The 20,395-nt window shown below is 32.7% G+C and overlaps 1 protein-coding gene across 2 annotated transcripts; it reads right to left on the bottom strand.

Annotated features, from left to right (window-relative positions):
* Positions 1 to 3,871: 3,871 nt before the first annotated feature.
* Positions 3,872 to 7,656, bottom strand: LOC107899346 (uncharacterized). Of its 2 annotated transcripts, none has more exons than XM_016825031.2 (6): positions 7,469 to 7,656; positions 7,154 to 7,243; positions 6,055 to 6,146; positions 5,836 to 5,929; positions 4,385 to 4,503; positions 3,872 to 4,068 (listed from the first exon to the last, which is right to left on the bottom strand). In XM_016825031.2, exons 3-6 carry the CDS (start codon positions 6,062 to 6,064, stop codon positions 3,941 to 3,943), a joined length of 351 nt encoding a protein of 116 aa, XP_016680520.1. In that variant the 5' UTR covers positions 6,065 to 6,146; positions 7,154 to 7,243; positions 7,469 to 7,656; the 3' UTR covers positions 3,872 to 3,940. The 2 variants fall into 2 exon arrangements, with proteins under 2 accessions (XP_016680520.1, XP_016680521.1); XM_016825032.2 differs by having other exon boundaries at positions 5,836 to 5,926.
* Positions 7,657 to 20,395: the final 12,739 nt, after the last annotated feature.

Below are 20,395 nucleotides of genomic sequence, written 5' to 3'. Positions count from 1 at the left end.
AATTGATATTTAATTATATGACTTTCCAAGGCCTTCTAACCATCTTTTGGGGCAATTCTTGTGCTCAAATCATAAATCTTAACGTCCTCTTCGCAATGGTTTTAGAGTCATTGGATTTACATATTTGTAGCTAGAGATATGATTGTTTTCATAAATGAGTGCAATTCCTGGGGACAATTCAAGTTCTATCACAAACCAACTACTCCAACTTGTCAAAACAAATAAAAGCAAAACCAAATACTAAATTATTGATGTTTTATTGTTGTTAACTATCGAAATTGGTCCCAAATTCATGAAATTTTTTAAAATTTCGCCACAATTACCTTTCATGTTTTCAAACAAGTCTTTAGAATTTTGGAGAAGGGAAACTTTGATTTCATCGGGGTTGTTTTATCAAAGTAAAGTTGAAGTTGATATTTAGAAGAAATTTGAATGGATTTCCAAGTTAATTTTTACGTAATCTTTGTGTGGAATTATTATGCAGGAAATTGAAAGAAAATGTATAGTCTTTCATACTTATTGGTTTGAGAACCAAAATTGTATAAAAAGTTACGATATAATTTTTCATATTTTTATCATAACCATTATAAAAAAAATGTTAAAAATATTGAAACTTTCATAAGAGTATAACTAGACCTAAGACCTAAATAGAGAAATTAAAGAGATATAGTTATTTTTCATAATTAAAAATAATAATTTATTTTGAATTTTTATAAATATTTATTGAAAATTTTAAAAAATTCTGTATTTTTTAATATTTTAAAACTTTTACACTTTTTTAAGAGGTTCTATTTTATAATTTTGGAATTATAGTTTTTTATATTATTTTGAATTTTTAAAAATTTAAAAATTATTTGGCATATAGGACAAACTATTGCCACTGTGGAATTAAAAGTTGATGCTACTTTACTCCAAATAAAACAGTAGGGATCAAATTGAATAATGTAGAGGGATAAATTTGTTATTGTTATGAATATCTTATTAAGTGGATCTCTATCAAGATCAAGATAAATTTTGATGTACTTTAAATGCTAATAGTAATTAGAAGTAGATCTCTACTTCATTTATATTTCTTATGCCTATAAATAGAGACTTTGGAGAAGCTTTGTAAATGATTCCGATTGATCAATAAAATACGCTCCCTCTTTTCTCTCCCATCCTCTTTGTTCTTTACTTTGTCTCTTTATTTTATAACAGCTATTATATTTTATGTATAAATATCAAAATAAACATTTAATGATTGAAATCTAATGAAAGGACTATTTTACTCTTTGTCTAACGTATAAAGACCGATTTACCAAATTTTTAATAAGAGGGCCAAAATGCAATACCTCAAATAAATTCATCACGGTATTGCATATTTCTATTCAAAATTCCCAAAAAGATGCGAATAAATAATTAAAATAAGAAGATAACAAATTGCGAACAAAACACGCAAATTGCACATGGTCCAATTACAAAATGAGTTGCAATTGACAATATTAACAACTTTATAATACAACTATTCATCAGACATCCCACATTTATGACCAAATATGAACATGTAAAATATTAAAGTAACGATTGAGTATAACTACTCAATAAATAACTGACATTCCTTCTAGTTGGGTCAAAAATATTTAAGCCAAAATATTTGATTAAATTTATGTACAACAAAATTTTGGGAATTCGTCAGACACCATAAACATGTATAAACCAAAAACGTAATTTTCTAAGTTTGTATAATATAAATATGCACAATTCATCTCCTTTTAGAGGCTATAATCACCTTTATCCTGATGATAAAAGGTTGACAATCACAATTACCCCAATAGCGCAGGTAAAAAGTATATTAAAAATAAGTTAACACGGTCAATGTTTAACCCCGTTAGTGAAATCTGGACATATATATATACCATATTAGAAGCAAATTAAAAATATAAAAAAATTAAATTACCTATAATGAGACTTGAACTTATACAAAACGTATTCGATATATTAAAAAATAATTTAATAATAAATTTCTCAAAACATATCATATATATATATATCAGAAACATAATTTAATGGTATATATACACCAAAAACATACTTCTCAAAAATAGACTACGTAAATAAATTAAATACGAAAACATAAATTTAGATAACGAAGCATAATGGTTAGAATTCAAGAATCATAGTTACATACTTGATTTTCATAGCAAAATTTATATATCTCATGCATAACGTAAAGCGATTTTCTGAGAATTAAAAATGGAGGAAATATTAAGGAACGATTACATAAACTTCTTAGTATCCTAAAATTTAATAAACACATTCGCAAATAAAAAATTAACCTACAATTTATAACTAAAACGACATCAACTTCCATTAGTCATCTCAAAAATTTCCAAGTAAATAAATACAAAATATGCACATTATTTTATTAATATATTTTTAATAATTTCATAAAAATGAAATAAATGTATTTATTATAAATTATTTTTAGTTTGATGTATTTAATAGTTATTATGTATTTTCACCTTACCTTTACAATTGCATTTAAATCAAACAGGTTTTAATTTCATTGTTTCAGCACTCAATCTTACTGCTACAACTATATATTCTCACTAGTGCCGTCCTAATTCGATTTTGTTAAAGGGGAAATGGCGGTTTTTCTTGTCTGATTGTTGAGCATGGATTTTATGGTCTTTTCCGATTCGTGTTGGGGTGCGAGTGATATAATTGGCATTATTTAGCCATTTCTTCCATCCAATTGGGTCTGTGTATGCTATTGCAGATGTCATTTTGAATTAGTCTCTGCAGTGGATAGCATCTTATATTAAATAAATATAAGACCTGACGAAGAAGCACAAAAACACAAATTACCAGATTAGATAGCTTGAACATTAGACTGAAAGTAGAAAATAAATTTGCAGTGTGCTTCTATGATGGTCAGGATTCCTCTAGACTCTAGCTCCCTCTTCACATTCCAATAGAGCTTGGACAATGGAATCCATTGTTGGTCTCTTGTTTTTATCTTCTTCCATGGATGAAATTGCAAATTCGATCATTTTCTCAGCTTAGATTCTATTGAACTCTCCATTCAATCTTGTATCAATTGCATCTTCTATCCATGCCACCTCTTCACTCTGAATTTTTCTTTTGACATCCCTGAGAAACTTCGTCAATTTAGTCTCCTGCTCCTCACCATCCTCCAACACCCAATTGGATAGTCGAATGCCTTTCACTAGCTCCAAGATCACGACTCCGTAGTTGTAAACATCAACTTTTTCTGTGATTGGAAGGTTTAATGCCCACTCACACTACACCAAAATAGGTTTTTAGCGGCGCCTTTTTTTGCCTTTAGCGACGCTTTTAAGCGCCACTAAAAGTATTTGCGACGATTTCACCAGCGCCGTAAAAAATGCCGCTATTGACAGTGTCGCTAACATTTGCGGTGTTTTTTAAAATAAACGCTGCTAAAGGTCATGACCTTTAGCGGCAATTTCTCCACAAACGCAGCTAAAAGTCATGACCTTTAGCGACGCCTCCCGAAAAACGCCGCTATAGACCATGACTTTTAGTGGCGCTTTTCTGAAAACGCCACTAAAGGTCATGACATTTAGCAGCACTTCTATTACAAACGCCGCTAAAAACATAACTTTTAAAAAAATTAATTAGATAATATTTATTTCTATAATAAATATTATATTATGTTTTATTTTTGAAATTTAAACTTTAAGGATAAAAAATTAATTAAATTAAATTTTCTATTAAAATTTTAACTTTTAAAAATTAATGAATTTAAATTTAGAATTAAAATATTATGTTTAATTAAATGAGCAATCTACCTCACAACTCATCTGATCTATATTAACTCGGCCAAATATAAAAGAAGCTACAAAACACGTAATAATTAACAATCATGATTAAAGAAGCTAGTACACAAGGTAGCTACAAAACCCTGTTTCAATAACACCTAATTCAAGTTCTGACTAAGATAAACGACCATGGAATGCAACATTAAATAACACTCTACTTGAAAAAGTGCTAAGCCTTGGGTTTTCCAGCTTGAAGAGATTGAATCCTCCACTACACCTTCAATATCTAAAGGATGCAAAACCAAATGATCAGATAAACCAACAAACTTGGTAAACAACAGAGATGTTAAAAATAAAAAATATATATAGCCATTAAGGCTCAAAAAAAATATAACAAACAATTATGTGCAGCTTTAGTTGCAGGTTGAACCATACTAACAAACAATCTCAATCATAGCTCTTTCATGTGTCACAAATAGGCATTCTTTCTAATGATTGTCTAAACTACTTAATTTTTTAACAAGGAACAATAGTATTAATTTGCAAAAAGCAGAACAGAAACATGCTAGCTGCACTACTGTCAATGAAGTGGAAGTACTCACAGGGACATATAACTACATACAGGTGTGCTACTGTCAATGAAGTGGAAAAGCTTTTTAGCAAACTGCATTCATGCACAGTGACTGAAACCCCATTTGCTTCAAACGATGCCAAATACTTTCTGCACAAGAAATTGTATTAGAAAAACAACTAATTAACCCCATAGTTTATCAAGAGCCGCTATTTTAGAGACCTGAATAGATAATGACACTTAAGCTATACATAATTTTACTTAAAACATGTCAGCCTGATAGGTATATGGTAGATAGAAAAATATACAACAAAACAAAGATAAGGCAGATTCCAATATATCCCAAATTTCCAAAGTTAATATAGATAGAATAATAACATGTACCGTTCGTCGGCAACATGTACAATACTAATCACTACAAAGTAAAAATTCGGATTGAAATTTAATTATAATTTTTTCATAATTAAAATTTAAGGACCATAGAAAAGAATTCCAAAACCAGTAAAGCATGTGTGTGAGCAGCTCAACTAAAATTTGAAGAGATATGTTTAAAGTTTCCTAGCATTGCCTCATTTGGTTCTCTATAACCATCACCGATCGATGTCCCCTCCCATCATTTATCACCGTCATAAACTCATCTTATCATCCAATGTCTCACAAATATAAAAGAGTTGGAGAGATATTGAAATTATTCCAATTGCATATAAGTATAGGAAAATATATGGATATGGAAATGCTTTGTAACTCCAAACCAATTTAAGAAGTCTATTTTGACTACCTAATTCCAACGACACAACCTCAAGTTTTTAATGAACTACATAGCATTCTATAATTAAGGAACTGCATCATAGACCCATTGAATTTAGAATTTCATTATCAGTTCCTTAATTTTTACACTAATCCATCAGAGTATAGGCTAAAAAACTATCAAATTTCAGCATCTACTGACATTGTCCCAACATCAAAAACAAACTTAAAGAAGTATATAATTATCATGTAAAAGAAAATATTCATCAAAGTATCTACCTCTCTCAACTCCTACCCTTAACAAAATTTTGACGTGGGATGGTGGAGTGATCTGTTTTGGGATGGTGGAGTGATCTGTTTTGATAGTTGGAGAATTTACTAAAATGATTAATTATATAAGGATAATTATTTATAGTAAAATTTAATAATTTTATAATTCTACATTTGATTAAAGAGTGATTTAATAAAAAGTATACAAAAAAGCAGCAGAATCTATCAATAATTAAAACTTTTATTCTCTTTATTTGGCACAATACAATATAAAAAGTATATATAAATATATGAATGTAGAGGCATATATAAAAAGCATATATAAATATATGTTTGTCGCAGAAACTATATTCATTTATGTAGAGGCAAGTCTTTAATATATAACTATGGAATCATCAAGAAATGCTTCTCTTTTCTTGGAAAAAAAATTAGTATCAAACTTCCAGAAATTAGATAATTGCTTACTTGGGACCACCGAAACCCATATTCTTTCCCAAAGCTCCATTATACTTCACCACAACAAGCTTATCCAAAAGTTGCTTAGATTCAGCAATATCTACTTCAAGACAAAAAGAATCCAAACAAATTATACAAGCTGAACTCTAATGTACTGTTATACTTTTCTTGATGCTATATTTGGAATACAATAAATACACAAGAAGAAAAATAATGAGAAAATATTACCACAAGACATAGGTGCTAAGTTATCATAAGGAACAACAAGCACTTCATCACTTGCACTGCCTTCGCTCTCACTTGTGCTCTCTACTTGGTCCCTTTAATCAAATATCGGATTTCAAGTAAACCAGACAATTGGAAATAGTTCCAATAACAAAACAAAGAACAGAAGAAACAATGCAACAACAAACCATGAAAACTCAACTCGTACAAAATAGACAAACTTCAGAGCAAGAATTCCAGACAGAGACTACAAAATAAGAAATAAACCTATCATTCTGCACAATTATCAGAAGTAAACCGATAAGAACTGGGAAAAGGATATTCTCTCTATACTAAGATCCTTAATCAAGCTACTTAAGCAAGGAACCACTTAGTAATAACTCAAGATTCTGTCATCTATATATCGAGAAACTCATGTCCACAACTCAAAATCACTCTTAAATCATCCATCAAGCACATCCAATCTTACAACAATTACTGCCAACAAACTTCGCCGGTCTCTTATTTCCTCTCTAGTTAAATCAATAAAATCAGCATCCAATGCACACCTTATAACCTATGATTTTTATACTCAATTTCGGTCACAGCAACCACAGTTCAGAGATAAAACCCACCCTATCCACCAAAATTAGAAAAAAAAAAAGAAAAAGAATCCATCCTATCAAAACATTCAAATCTCAAACCCAGAAAAAGAGAATAATAGTTAAATAACCAACTATAAGACAAAAATAATTACGCAACCAGAACAAAAGAAATCACATATATAGCATCAAACAAATAATAATCCAGCTAAATCTAGATATAATCATAACAAAAATATATATTTTCTCCATTTATCTACGAATGAATAAAATTGAATAAAAAAATCAATATTTTCGGTGAGCAAAACTTATAAAAGAAATCCAAAAATCCATTCCGTTTTTCTATCATTTCTATAAACATAACAAAAAGAGAGATTAGCGTCAAATAAATCCATGAAAAAAAAACAGAACTTACGGGATCGGAAGAACTGGAAGAACGACCGGAAGCAATTGAGATAAGGAACTAATTTTAAACAATAAGGAGGGAAAATGCATATAGGAAATAAGGAGGGAAAACTCACCAAAGAGACCTTCAATGGGATCCAGGTGGGATCTAAAATGCTTTGCAAACTCAATCCCAACTGCTTTCTTCTTCCAAAATTTCAAATGCCCTAGTAAAAATAAATAAATAAAATGAAGACAAGCAATCTATAAGCCAGTACCAAAATCCCAGTCACCGTTAATGCCTCAAATATTACAGATTACCACAATCCACGCACAACTTACTCTTCAAAGTTCAAACCCATAATTTGTATGTTGGAGGAAATGGAAATAAATGATTGAGAAGAAGTTGAGAAAGGCAAAGTCACATGAAGAAGAAGTTGAGAAAACTTTACCTTGGGTATGTTGAAGGAAAGAAAGAGGCTTCAGAGTCACATGAGAAACAGATAAAGTATGAGCTCTTCTGAGATGTATGCAAAAAGAGGGATAGAGGGGAAGATGATGATGAAGACGGTGGTGGCAGAGAGAAACACTTAGGTGTTTTGAGGATACCAATTTTACAGGGGGAAATTTAAGGGTTTCAGGGGGAAATTTTGGGATAAAACCGCGTAAAAGTTAAATTAAATTTGCTTTGCGGCGGCAAAAAATTATTTCATTTTCAACAAAATACCCCGTTTTGTTATGCTAAAATTTTTTTATTTTGTTTTTATAAATTAATTTATTTTTCGCTTCATCTTGAATAAGATTACGTCGTTTTACTATGCTAAAAGTTTTTTATTTTTTATTAATTGATTTATTTTTTTGCAAAAAATGCTACTATTGCTTATCTTTTGCAATTATTTCATTTTCAACAAAATGACGCCGTTTTGCTATGCTAAAAATTGATTTATTTTGTGCGGCGTTTTTATAAAAAAACGCCGCTATTGTTTATCTTTTGCGGCGTTTTTCATAGAAACGCCGCAAAAAATTATTTCATTTTGAACAAAATGACGCCGTTTTGCTATGCTAAAAAATTTTTATTTTGTTTTTTTATAAATTGATTTATTTTTTGCAGCGTTTTTTAAAAACGCCGCTATTTCATCTTGAACAAAATGACGCCGTTTTGCTGTGCTAAAAATTTTTTATTTTATTTTTTGCGGCGTTTTTATAAAAAAAGCCGCTATTGCTTATCTTTTGCGGCGTTTTTCATAAAAACGCCGCAAAAAATTATTTCATTTTGAACAAAATGACGCCGTTTTGCTATGCTAAAAATTTTTTATTTTGTTTTTTATAAATTGATTTATTTTTTGCAAAATAAAAAAACCCAAGTACTCTCAAAATAAATATTGTATATTTTAATAAGAAAACAAATGATAAAATGGCTATAATTAATTATTAAGTTAGAATTATCCAATGAACAAAATGACGCCGTTTTGCTATGCTAAAAATTTTTTATTTTGTTTTTTATAAATTGACTTATTGTTTGCAAAATAAAAAAACCAAGTACTCTCAAAATAAATATTGTATATTTTAATAAGAAAACAAATGATAAAATGGTTGTAATTAATTATTAAGTTAGAATTATCCAAATTAAATAATTACCTATATATCCATATCATTTTTATTTCATTTTTATTTTTGTATTTTTTTTCTTATAATTTGGTCCTCTCCAAAATAAATAATTATACCTAAATATCCATATCAATCTATTACTTTTTTTAACTTATTTATTAATTCTATTTAAACTAATATTTAAATATATCAAATGGTTCAGATTAAATTTTTTTAAATATAAAAGCATTAATTAATTGTATAAAATTTTATCATTTAACAAATCTCAAGTAAACATTAACTTTAAACCCTAAATTAACCATTCAATACATATAAAGTCTATCTATTATATATCTCTTAAATAATTTAAACTATACTCATAATTTCAATATATTTGATTTATTATTATCTCTTTTACAATTATATAAGAACATATTTAAAATATAAATTAAAAAAATAATTAATCTTAACTCAAAATCTTAACTCGGCCCCTGAATCCATAAACCTTAAATCCCTAACTCTTAACCCCTAACGTCTAACCCCTAAACCCCTAACCCCTAAACCTTAAATCCCAACCTTAAACCATAATCCCTAATCCAAATCCCTAAATCCATACTCCCTAAATATTAAAATATGAACTCCTAAACTGGCCTTAAATCTTAAATTAATCATATACCCTAAACTAAAAACCCTAAACAAATTTATTATTATCTCTTTTACAATTACATAAGAACATATTAAAAATATAAATTAAAAAAATAATTAATCTAAACCCAAAATCCTAACCCGACCCCTAAATCCCTAACTTTTAACCCCTAATGTGTCTAACCCTAAACCCCTAACCCTTTAACCCCTAAACCTTAAATCCCAACCCTTAAACCATAATCCCTAAACCCATACTCCCTAAACCTTAAAATATGAACTTCTAAACCGGCCTTAAATCTTAAATAAATCATATACCCTAAACCAAAAACCCTAAACAAATTTATTATTATCTCTTTTACAATTATATAAGAACATATTTAAAATATATATTAAAAATTTAATCTAAACGCCCAAAATCCTAACTCGATCCCTGAATCCCTAAACCCTAAATCCCTAACTCTTAACCCATAACGTCTAACCCTTAAACCCCTAACCCTCTAACCCCTAAACCTTAAATCTCAACCTTTAAACCATAATCCCTAATCCATAATCCCTAAACCCATACTCCCTAAACCTTAAAATAGTAACTCCTAAACTGGCCTTAAATCTTAAATAAATCATATACCCTAAACCAAAAACCCTAAACTATAATGATAATTAATTCAATATTTTAAAATTAATACTATCTCTTTTACATTTATATAAGAAAATTGTTAATATATAAATTAAAAAAACAATCAGTAATTATGTACCCAAAATACTTTAAAATTATTTTAAATAATAGTATTTTAATTTTTCCATGTGTTTTATTTCAAATTATTTCTACGTGTCATTATTTTTTTCTGAAGATTTTAAATATTCAATTAGAAATAAATTGAATTTTATTTAATATGAATAAACCAATTAAGATAAAATGTTTTAGCGGCGTTTTTGGAAAAACGCCGCTAAAGCCCCCAGCATTAGTGGCGCTTTTTCAAAAAACGTCGCTAAATCCTCGAAAGGTAAGAAAACGACACTGTTGGGCTTTGGTTTTTTGTAGCATTTTTTCGAAAAACACCGCTAATGCCCATTTTTACCGGCGTTTTTCAAAAAACGCCTCTAATGCTTGATCTTTAGTGGCGATTTCCATAAAGCACCGCTAATGCTCGATTTTTACCGACGTTTTTTGTCCAAGCGCCGCTAAAAGCCTGTTTTGGTGTAGTGTCAGGAGCCATATAACCTTTTGTTCCTCTGATACAAGAGAATTCAAGGTTCTTGTGATCCTTTTGAAATAGTTTTGTTAGTCCAAAATTTGAAATTTTAGATTCGATTTCTCCGTCCAAAAGTATATTTTCAGGTTTCAAGTTGCAATGTATAACCCATTCTAAGTACCTATGGTGAACATAGGCCAAACCTTTAGCCATCCCTAAGGTAACTTTAAACCTCTTTTTCCATCCAATAATATTTCCTGAGAAAAAAAAGTTTGTCTAAAGACTGATTCTCCTCACACTAATAAACCAAGAGTCTATGTCTAGATTCGGAACAAAATCCCCACATTCTCACAAGATTCATGTGGTTGATTCTCTGAATTTTGTTCACTTCTGCCAAAAAACTTCCTTTGTTAGATATGCATCTTCCAATTTCTTTATAGCAACCATTCTTTCATCAGCCAAAACACCCTTAAAAACAACTCTAGAGGCTCCTTTACCCAGTTCTTCTTTGAAGTTGTTGGTGGCTTTTGTTGGAACATTGGCAGCAACAAAACAAAAACAAAACAGCAGACCAAGCAGAGAAAATCGAGCAAAACAGAATGAAAACAATGGCCAAAAATGTAACTGAAAAATTCATCTGATTTTCATTCAAAATTTGAAATATATTGAGGTTACAAAGTTAATTAGACAGTTACCTAAACACTTAATTGCTCCCACTAATATATAACTAATTGATAACTTAAATTACACACTAAATGAGCTGACATATCACCCATTACATCATAGACTAATCCTACTAACTTACTTGAACAAGTCACAAGTAAACTAAACAAAATTACATTGAAACAAAATGAACAAGGCAACTGTTACATTCGGTTCAGCTTCAATGCTGCACTTCAAGCTGCTTTGCTGTTGCTAGTCTTTGTTGTGAGCTTGCTGCTGGTTCCATGTTGCATTGCAGGCCAAAGTTTAACATTCCTCCTTGGATTGTATGCAACAAACACCAATTCCCTTTCTCAAAGATTCAAATCTAGTAGCTCCTAATGGCTTGGTCAGTATATCAGCCAATTGAGCTTCTAAGCTACAATGAACAAGGCTGACTTCCTTTGATTGTTCAGCCTCTCTAACAAAATGAAATTTGATCTTAAAATGTTTAGTCTTACCATGAAAGACTAGATTCTTGGCTATGGCAACTGTAGATTGGTTGTCTACCATGATCTCAGTTGGTTCAACTTAATCTTCATTGAGATCACGTAGGAGCTTCCTAAGCCAAATGGCTTGATTAACAGCTGCAGCAGCTGCAATGTATTCTACTTCAGCTGTGGACTGAGCAACAGTTTGTTACTTCTTTGAACTCCAGCAAAAGACACTTGATCCAAGTGTAAAGAAGTAACCAGAGGTACTATTCATGTCATCGACAGAGCCAGCCCAGTCACTGTTAGAATATCTTGCTAACTTAAGCTCCTTTCCCTTCTCAAACTTAACTCCATAACTTGCAGTCCTTTGATATATCTAAGGACTCTTTTTGCTGCTTTGAAATAGGCCACATCACAACAGTGCATAAACCTTGACAAAAGACTAACACCAAACATGATATTAGGTCTAGTTGCTGTTAAATAAAGCAAGCAACCTACCAGACCTCGATACTGCTTTTCATAAACCTTTTCTTGATTCCCATTGCTAGTCAACTTCTCCCCTTGAGCCACAGGTGTGCTGACTGTTTTGCAGTTTTGCATACAAAATTTGTTAAAAATTTTCAAAGCAAAAGCATGTTGGCTAATGAAAATGCCTCGATCAAATTGATGCACTTCCATACCAAAGAAGTATGTCATAACTCCCAAGTCTGTCATTTCAAACACTTCTTGCATTTGAACTTTGAATTCACTGATCACTTCATGTTTGCTTCCAGTCACTAGTAAGTCATCTACATAGAGAGAAACAACCAACAATGTCTCACCTTCTGACCTATTCACATAAAGTGTAGCTTCACTAACACTTTTTTCAAACCCGAGCCTAGACAGGTATGTGTCAACCCTGTTATACCAGGCCCTTGGTGCCTGCTTCAGGCCATAAAGAGTCTTTCTCAGTCTATAGACCTTATCTTCTTCTTCTATGATTTTAAATCCATCAGGGTGCTCAATGGAAATATCCTCCTTGAGAAAACCATTCAAAAATGCTGACTTGACATCCAATTGGTGAACCTTCTATTGTTTCTGAGCAGTCAAAGCAAACAAAAGTTTAATTGTATACAGCCTTGCCACTGGAGCAAATGTCTCCATGAAATCAATCCCATACTGCTGACTGTAGCCTTTCACCACAAGCCTAGCCTTATGCTTGTTCAATGAGCCATCAGCATTATATTTGGCTCAAAACACTCATTTAACACCAATGATCTTCTTGTGATCAGGTCTGTTCACTAGTTCCCAAGTGTCATTCTTGTGGATCATCTCCAGTTCTGCTTCTATGGCCTTCTTCCAGTGCTTGTCCCTGATAGCTTCCTCAAAGTCAGATGGTTCATCTATTGCCACATTACACCTTTGGTATATGTCAGCAATGGTTCTGGTGCCTTTCACAAGAGCATCATCAACTGCTTCATTATTTGGTCCTTCTTCTGCAGGTTCAAGAACAAAATTCAGCTAATCCTCTTCAATCAAGCCCGCCTCAGTACCATTCTAGCTCCAAACCTTCTCCTCATCGAATCTTACATCCTTGCTCACCAAAATTTTCTTTGTTGAGGGATCAAACACTCTATAGCCCTTCTTAGTACTGCTATAGCCTACAAAGATTCCTGGAACAGCCCTATTTTCGAGCTTGGTCCTCTTTTTAACTAGAATGTAGGCATAACAAACATAACCAAACACTTTTAAGTGTGACACAACTGGTTTAAGTCCATGCCATGCTTCAAAAGAAGTTTTCTCGTTGACAGCACGAGGTGGCAACCTGTTGAGCAAATATCTAGAACAACAAACATCTGGCCATATCAAGCACAGTTCTATTTTTCCTCTTACATACTCCATTTTGCTGATGAGTATAGACTGTAGTTAGCTGGTGATGAATCCCAGCTTGCTCACATAGCTTACGAAACCTGTCTAACACATATTCAGTACCATTATCAGTTCTCAAGGCTTTAACCTTACAACCAATTTGGTTTTCAACTAAAGCTTTAAACTTGTTGAATACTTCAAACACTTCTGACTTTTGCCTTAAGAAATAGACCCAACAGAACCTGGTCAAGTCATCTATAAATAAGATAAAATACTTGTTGTCATTCAATGAAGTAGTCTTTCTTGCTCCACAAACATCAAAATGTACCAATTCGAGCCTTTCTTGAGCTCTCCATGCACTGTTAGCAGGAAAAGGCAATCTAGCCTGCTTACCAAGCTGACAAACTTCACAAACAGTATCACTGACTTCAACTTTAGACATGCCATCAACCAATTTCAGCCCGTGCAACAGATCAAGTGATCTGAAATTGGCATGTCCTATTCTCATATGCCAAAGACCAGTGCTATCAACAAGATTGGTGTAAGCCTTTCTCTCAATTTAACTCATATCAAGCACGAAGCACCTATCAGTCATAGCTACTGTAATTATCTCCTGACCAAGTGAGTCTTTAACACTGCAAGAACCATTTCTAAAGACCATAGTGTATCCCTTTTCCATTAACTGACCAACACTAAGCAGGTTATGGTCTATGTTAGGCACAAAAAGCACATCAGAGATTACTTTGTTACCTGAACAAGTGCTGATCATCACATTGCCTTTGCCTTTAGCTTCAATCAGGTTCCCATCTCCAATCCTAATTTTTGAAGCAAAAGTTCTTTCAAGATCCTTAAACAGCTTCTCATCAGCTGCCATATGGTGTGAGCAGCCATTATCCACTAACCAATCACACTTAACTTTGTTTGTGCCAACAAAGTAAGAGGCTATGAAAACATGCTCCTCCTGAGCTTGAACATCCTCTGCAGCTCGAGCTTGCTACTGAACAAACTCTTTCCCTTTGCTTCTGTACACCTTTTCAACATGGCCAAACTGTTTGCAGCTTCTGCACTAAATGTCTGGCCTATACCAACAGTACCATTTTGAATGTGTGGTCTTCTTGCAGTGAATGCATGGTGGAAAAACTCTCTTGCCTGCATCTCTCCTTGGTTTCTCTCTTCTGTTGAGCCAAGGCTTCTTCCCTTTCTAATTTGAACTTGAGCCTTCATTGGCCTTTGCTTGGAAAGCACCTTCAGGATGTTTTTCCTGCCTATTTGTTCTCCTTTGCTCAAGTGCATACAAAGATTTTATCAGCTCAGACAATAAAATAGCTGACAAATCTCTCGAGTCCTCAAGTGATGAAATCTTTGACTCAAATTTTTTAGGGAGAGTGGTGATGACCTTTTCAACAACTCTACTCTCACTGAATTCTTCTCCAAGGAGTCTTATGCTATTGAAAGTGGCCATTATCCTGTCTGAGTACTGCTTGATGGTCTCAGATTCTTTCATCTTCAAGTTTTCAAAGTCTCTTCTGACATTGATCACTTGCTGCTGCCTTGTTTTGTCTGACCCTATGAACTCCTCCTTTAGCTTCTCTCATGCCTGCTTAGGTGAGTCACAAGCCATTATCCTGGTGAAGATTACATCTAATACTCTATTCTGCAAGCAGGACATTGCTTTATGCTTTTTGGAGCATTCTTCACTATGTTGCCTCATCTAAACAATGGTAGGATTGGCCCTCAATGGAGGTGGTTCAGTGTCGTTTTCAATCACATTTCACAAATCATGCGTCTAAAGGTATGTTTTCATTTTAACTACCCAAATGTGGTAGCTCTCTCCAATGAACACAGGTGATAGAGGTGGTGTGAAACTCATTCTACTAAAACAAGTTCAAAGGCTTCGATTTCTCTTTTCTTCAAGCTTTGTTTTGACAAAAGACACAACCAACAACAGATTCCCTCAAGGATGACAGGCTCTGATTACCATTTGTTGGAATATTGGCAGCAACAAAACAAAAACAAAACAACAGACCAAGCAGATAAAATCGAGCAAAACAGAATGAAAACAATGGCAAAAAATGTAACTGACAAATTCATCTGATTTTCATTCAAAATTTGAAATATATTGAGGTTACAAAGTTAATTAGACAGTTACCTAAACACTTAACTGCTCCCACTAATATATGACTAATTGGTAACTTAAATTACACACAAAATGAGCTGACATATCAACCATTACATCATAGACTAATCCTACTAACTTACTTGCACAAGTCACAAGTAAACTAAACAAAATTACATTGAAACAAAATGTACAAGGCAACTATTACATTTAGTTCAGCTTCAATGTTGCACTTCAAGCTGTTTTGCTGTTGCTGGTCTTGTTGTGAGCTTGTTGCTGGTTCCATGTTGCATTGCAGGCCAAAGTTTAACAGCTTTCCTAAGTTCAGAATAGCTAAACTTCCTGAATTGGCTAGTTATCATACGATAGCCTTCTTTTACCACATCAGACAAATCATGTATCTTGAAAAGAAGCCACAAAACTGACACTATGAGAATTATTTCAATTGCACCAATAACAAAGGCAAATTAGTATAGGTAAACCATCTCACCTTTTTAACCTTGGCTGCGTACATAGAAGAAAACCCTGTCGTCATCGATTTTCTTTTTGAGCTACATGTAAGACCAGTGCCATTGGGGGTGATGTATTGAAATGCTTCTAAACACAAAGGTACTTTCAAATATGTGGAAACTCAAACATTAAGAGACTTTTCACCATTGAACAATGCAGCTTTCAATAAACATTTTCCTTCCCCTTTGATCTTATTATAGTCAAGTGCTTCGCAAGAGCTATCGTTCATGCACGCATTTTTGCCCCAATCCAATGTTTTATTTATGTAATGATCTATATCATACCCATAGAAATCCACGTGAGGAATCTCCACGAATGTCTTTAGCTGTTGGGACCCTGAATAGGTTTCATTGAACCTTAGCTTGTAACATTTCTTCCAATTACTTGGGTCGGCCATCTCGTATCCAGGCAGGCAAGAGCATTTTGGAAGGTTTGGTGTATTAACATAGATCCCATTCCTCCCACAAATCCTATGCACTTTACACAATTCTAGAACAACTTCCCAGGTGATTTTCCACAACCCTGTTCTATAATTCAATTTATAACGTTAGTCTCCTCTTGATCTCTAAACCCAAATCAGAAGCATCGAATTGCAACCTATCACTTGATGAAAACCTCCCTATGTCATCTAAAAATGCAATTCTGGTACTGTTATAGCTCGTTCTTTCATTTTGAAATACAGTGTTTGTCAACATTAGGCCCATACAAGCTTAAAGTATCAGACCCATAATACTTCAATCTCAAGACATTATCATTGTCAAAGAAAAAACTGAAATATCCAGTAGCATTACTTCCATTTCCTAACCTGGAAATCAACTTCTTACTCTTGGTAAAGAGTTGTTGAGGAAGAAGTGTATCTTTAGGGAAATCAAAGCTTTCTAAAGAATTTTGTCATGAGAGTTCTGTTGCGAAGTAGCCATTCATGCAATGGCAAACTATTCCTTTGAAGTTGCAAGCTCACTTGAAGTTGCCAGCTTAAATAAGTCTGTGAGCTCTATATTTGCGAGCTCAATCAAAAGTGCGAGCTCATCAAAGGATGCGAGCTCAACTCAAGTTTCTTGCTAAGTTAGATGCAAGCTGTTATGAGTTGTTGGCGAACCCCAAATCAAGAAGGGTTGGCATATTCTGCAGATGATATTTTGTAATTAGTCTATTTGCTGAGATTACTTCCTAAAGAAAGCAAAGTTAGTATTCATTTGAATTTTTTAGGTACTGACTTTTACCTAATCAGTCGATGTATAAGTTTCATCTTTGTATTTTCAAGGTGTTTTAGTGGGGTTTGTTGAATTATCTGTAACCACTGCACCCATATATATTGTAATTAATGTCAAAAGAAGATGAGGATGAGAGAATTTGATAACAGTCTTACGGCACCCATATATTTTCAAGTATTTTTCCTTGTTTTCTCTGTATTTGATAGCAAGTGCGACACCCTTACGGCACCCCAAGCTAGTTTGGTCCGGGTCAATGACGACTTGACTGGTCTGGTCTAGCCACCAATCGGACCGTCAGCCTGGTTTTACATACTAGACCCAGTTAAACCAAATTTTGGGTCTTGGTTTCGGTTTTAGGCTCCCTAGCCCAATTTACGATCTCAGGTCCAATTTTCAAGTTCAATTACCCATTTGACCAATTGTCTGACTTGAAAATTAACTTTCAAAAATATCAAATTAATTTTAATTAATTTGATTAATTTAATTTTACTTGATCAAAATTAATTTTTCCAAAAATCACTTAGATTTTCCAAATTAATTTTTCAAGAAAATTCTGTAATCAAATTCTCTAGTTGAACAATTTTAACGAGCACCTAATTTAATTCCACATCAAATAGATCGACTCAATTACATTATTTTTAAAGTCGTAAAATTTTCTTATGATTCAAATGTAGTCTGATCGAGCTTTTGTTGAGCTAGCGGAGGGACCAATCAGGCATATACAATTAGGCTCTAGTGATTGCAATTATATCTAGAAGTATCGTTTCGTTAATTTGCAATTACCTAATCATGGATTTAGTCTGCAAGAAGTATCATGATTAAAAACTCCTTATTGTACACTCTTTACGAAAACAATTCATCCAACTGTTTTGTCCAATAACCTCATCATGTGTGTGTTACCCTCATATGATATCTTTGATTCATTTGAGTTAAATCCGTTCACTCAATACAATCATATTTTATCTCATTAACACCATTGTCTCTTCTTAATGATTGATATGATCACTATCAATAAATGACTATGATAAATTGCTCGTTAGAGAACAAGCAACTCGTGACCACATTTCATATTTATCAATCCACACAATGCCAATGAGAGGATATCATTAAATCTTTAATTGAGCTATGAATTCTACTGTTGCTAGTAAAGTCATGCCATACACAAGTTATGCACCCAACATACCGGCTATCGGATCGATCATCTTTAGAGCATAAGCCTCCACTTATATTAAAGCACATGAGTTGTATACGTATAGTCAGGGACTAACTCAGGATTTAGGTAAATCTTACCATGAACGTGACAAGTGAATTAATTCACAAACAGATTCAGAATTAATCTATCTTGGGTCCAGTCCAATGTATCATTCTACCAATGAATACATCTATGTCTCTATTCGTGGAATCAACTCCTCCGATAGCCAAAACTAGTCATCTCCCCAATTAGAGTTGTAGACGACATGATAATCCTTTTCAGTATTTGAATCAAATACTCACTTTGATTCTTTTACGGGATTATAGACTCATTTAGCTTATATACTGAAGTAAGTTGTCTTTCTCGTAATGTAAACATCCTTTACAATGCCACTTGGAAATTTTTCCAAGTTGTTCTAATGCATGCTCAAGTGTTAGTAAACTCTTAATTAAAGTATGTGTAGTAATTTGTAAAGACATCTAAGGATTTGTTTGACTTAAAACTTATGCAAATGTTAAAAGAGAGGATGTTCCATTAATAATGAGTCATTTTGTATTTGTATAATATGAGACGGCGGTGTAGGGTCTTAATATCCGGGATTGGCGACCAGGGCAGATATAGGGTGTTACAGTCATAGAAGTATTGGTGGACATGTATGAACCATGTTGAATATGAAAAGATTGGATAAGGCCACTATGGAAAAACATATGTCAAAATGCAAATTCCTGCTTTATGTTGAAAAATGTTTATACAAGGTAAAACTAAGAAATATAAGTATAATAAGTACAAAAATAATTAAATGAAAACTATTATGTGAATGAAATGTCCCTTCACTATTAGGGACTTATTTAGAAATTGAATATAAGAAATAAAACCATTATTAATTCATTCTATAGTGACGAATGCCATGAGAAATTTGTCACTGAAACTGAACTTAATACTAAAATGGTTAATGACATATAAAGTAAGTTGAGATTTCTGTTAAACCCTATGATAATGGCATAAGCCATGAAACTGTTACGGAATTCTTTTATAGTGACGTAAGTTATGAAAATCTGAACTGAAACTGAATTAAGTTGAAATGAAATCTTCTAATAACCTGGATTAATAAAACAAAGCCTAGTAACTTAATGAGTGAGCTAAGATATTATTGACATGCCAATAGGATGCGAGCGGTGTGGAAAGTTTCCAAGGGAGTGATCCAAGCTAGGCTAGTATTTGAGTAGGTGTTATTATTATCATTATTTGAATTGTGGGAATAAGGCAATGTGGTAGATTTGTTGCATGAATATTGCCATTATGTTTGGGATGTTTACTTGGATTTGTTACTCTTTGAATTTATAGATATTTGACATTAGTTTATTGGTATTGCTTAGCTTAAATCATTGACGATGCTTGAGTTGTAGTTTCGGGTATTTTTTATGTCGAACTTCAGAGTTAAGATGCATGTTGAATTGATATAGGTATGGTTGTGCTAAATGCTCTGTTTTGGTGTTGTTTTGTGTAGAGGTATAGATAATCGGGTATTTAGTATTGATACCTTCATGATATTTCAATGTGCGGGAAGTCAGTAACTCAATTTGGTATCGCTACCGTTTCTTGAGTATCGATACTGGGGGTAAAAATACTGATACTTTTTTACTTGTATCGATAGTTTGTTGGATTTAAATTTTGCAAGAAAACAGAATTCTGATTTCGTACCAATTTTCTAAGTGGTATTGATATCATTTATGAGAAATATCGATACCATTGAGCTAGTATCGATACCTACGTAACCTTTTGGTAATTTTTGTTAAATAGTCCTTAAACATGCTTCTATTTCATGATATGAACGTTTAATGTATGTTTAATGAATTTTAACCTCGCTTAGGGTATTCTCCACTTGGATTCTCTATGAATGTTAAAATTTTGTTGATGTTTGCATGCTAATGAGACGTTGTG

The sequence above is a fragment of the Gossypium hirsutum genome, chromosome D04 (assembly GCF_007990345.1).
Source record: "Gossypium hirsutum isolate 1008001.06 chromosome D04, Gossypium_hirsutum_v2.1, whole genome shotgun sequence".
NCBI classification, from domain to species: domain Eukaryota; kingdom Viridiplantae; phylum Streptophyta; class Magnoliopsida; order Malvales; family Malvaceae; genus Gossypium; species Gossypium hirsutum.
This window is presented reverse-complemented; position numbering and strand designations above follow the sequence as displayed.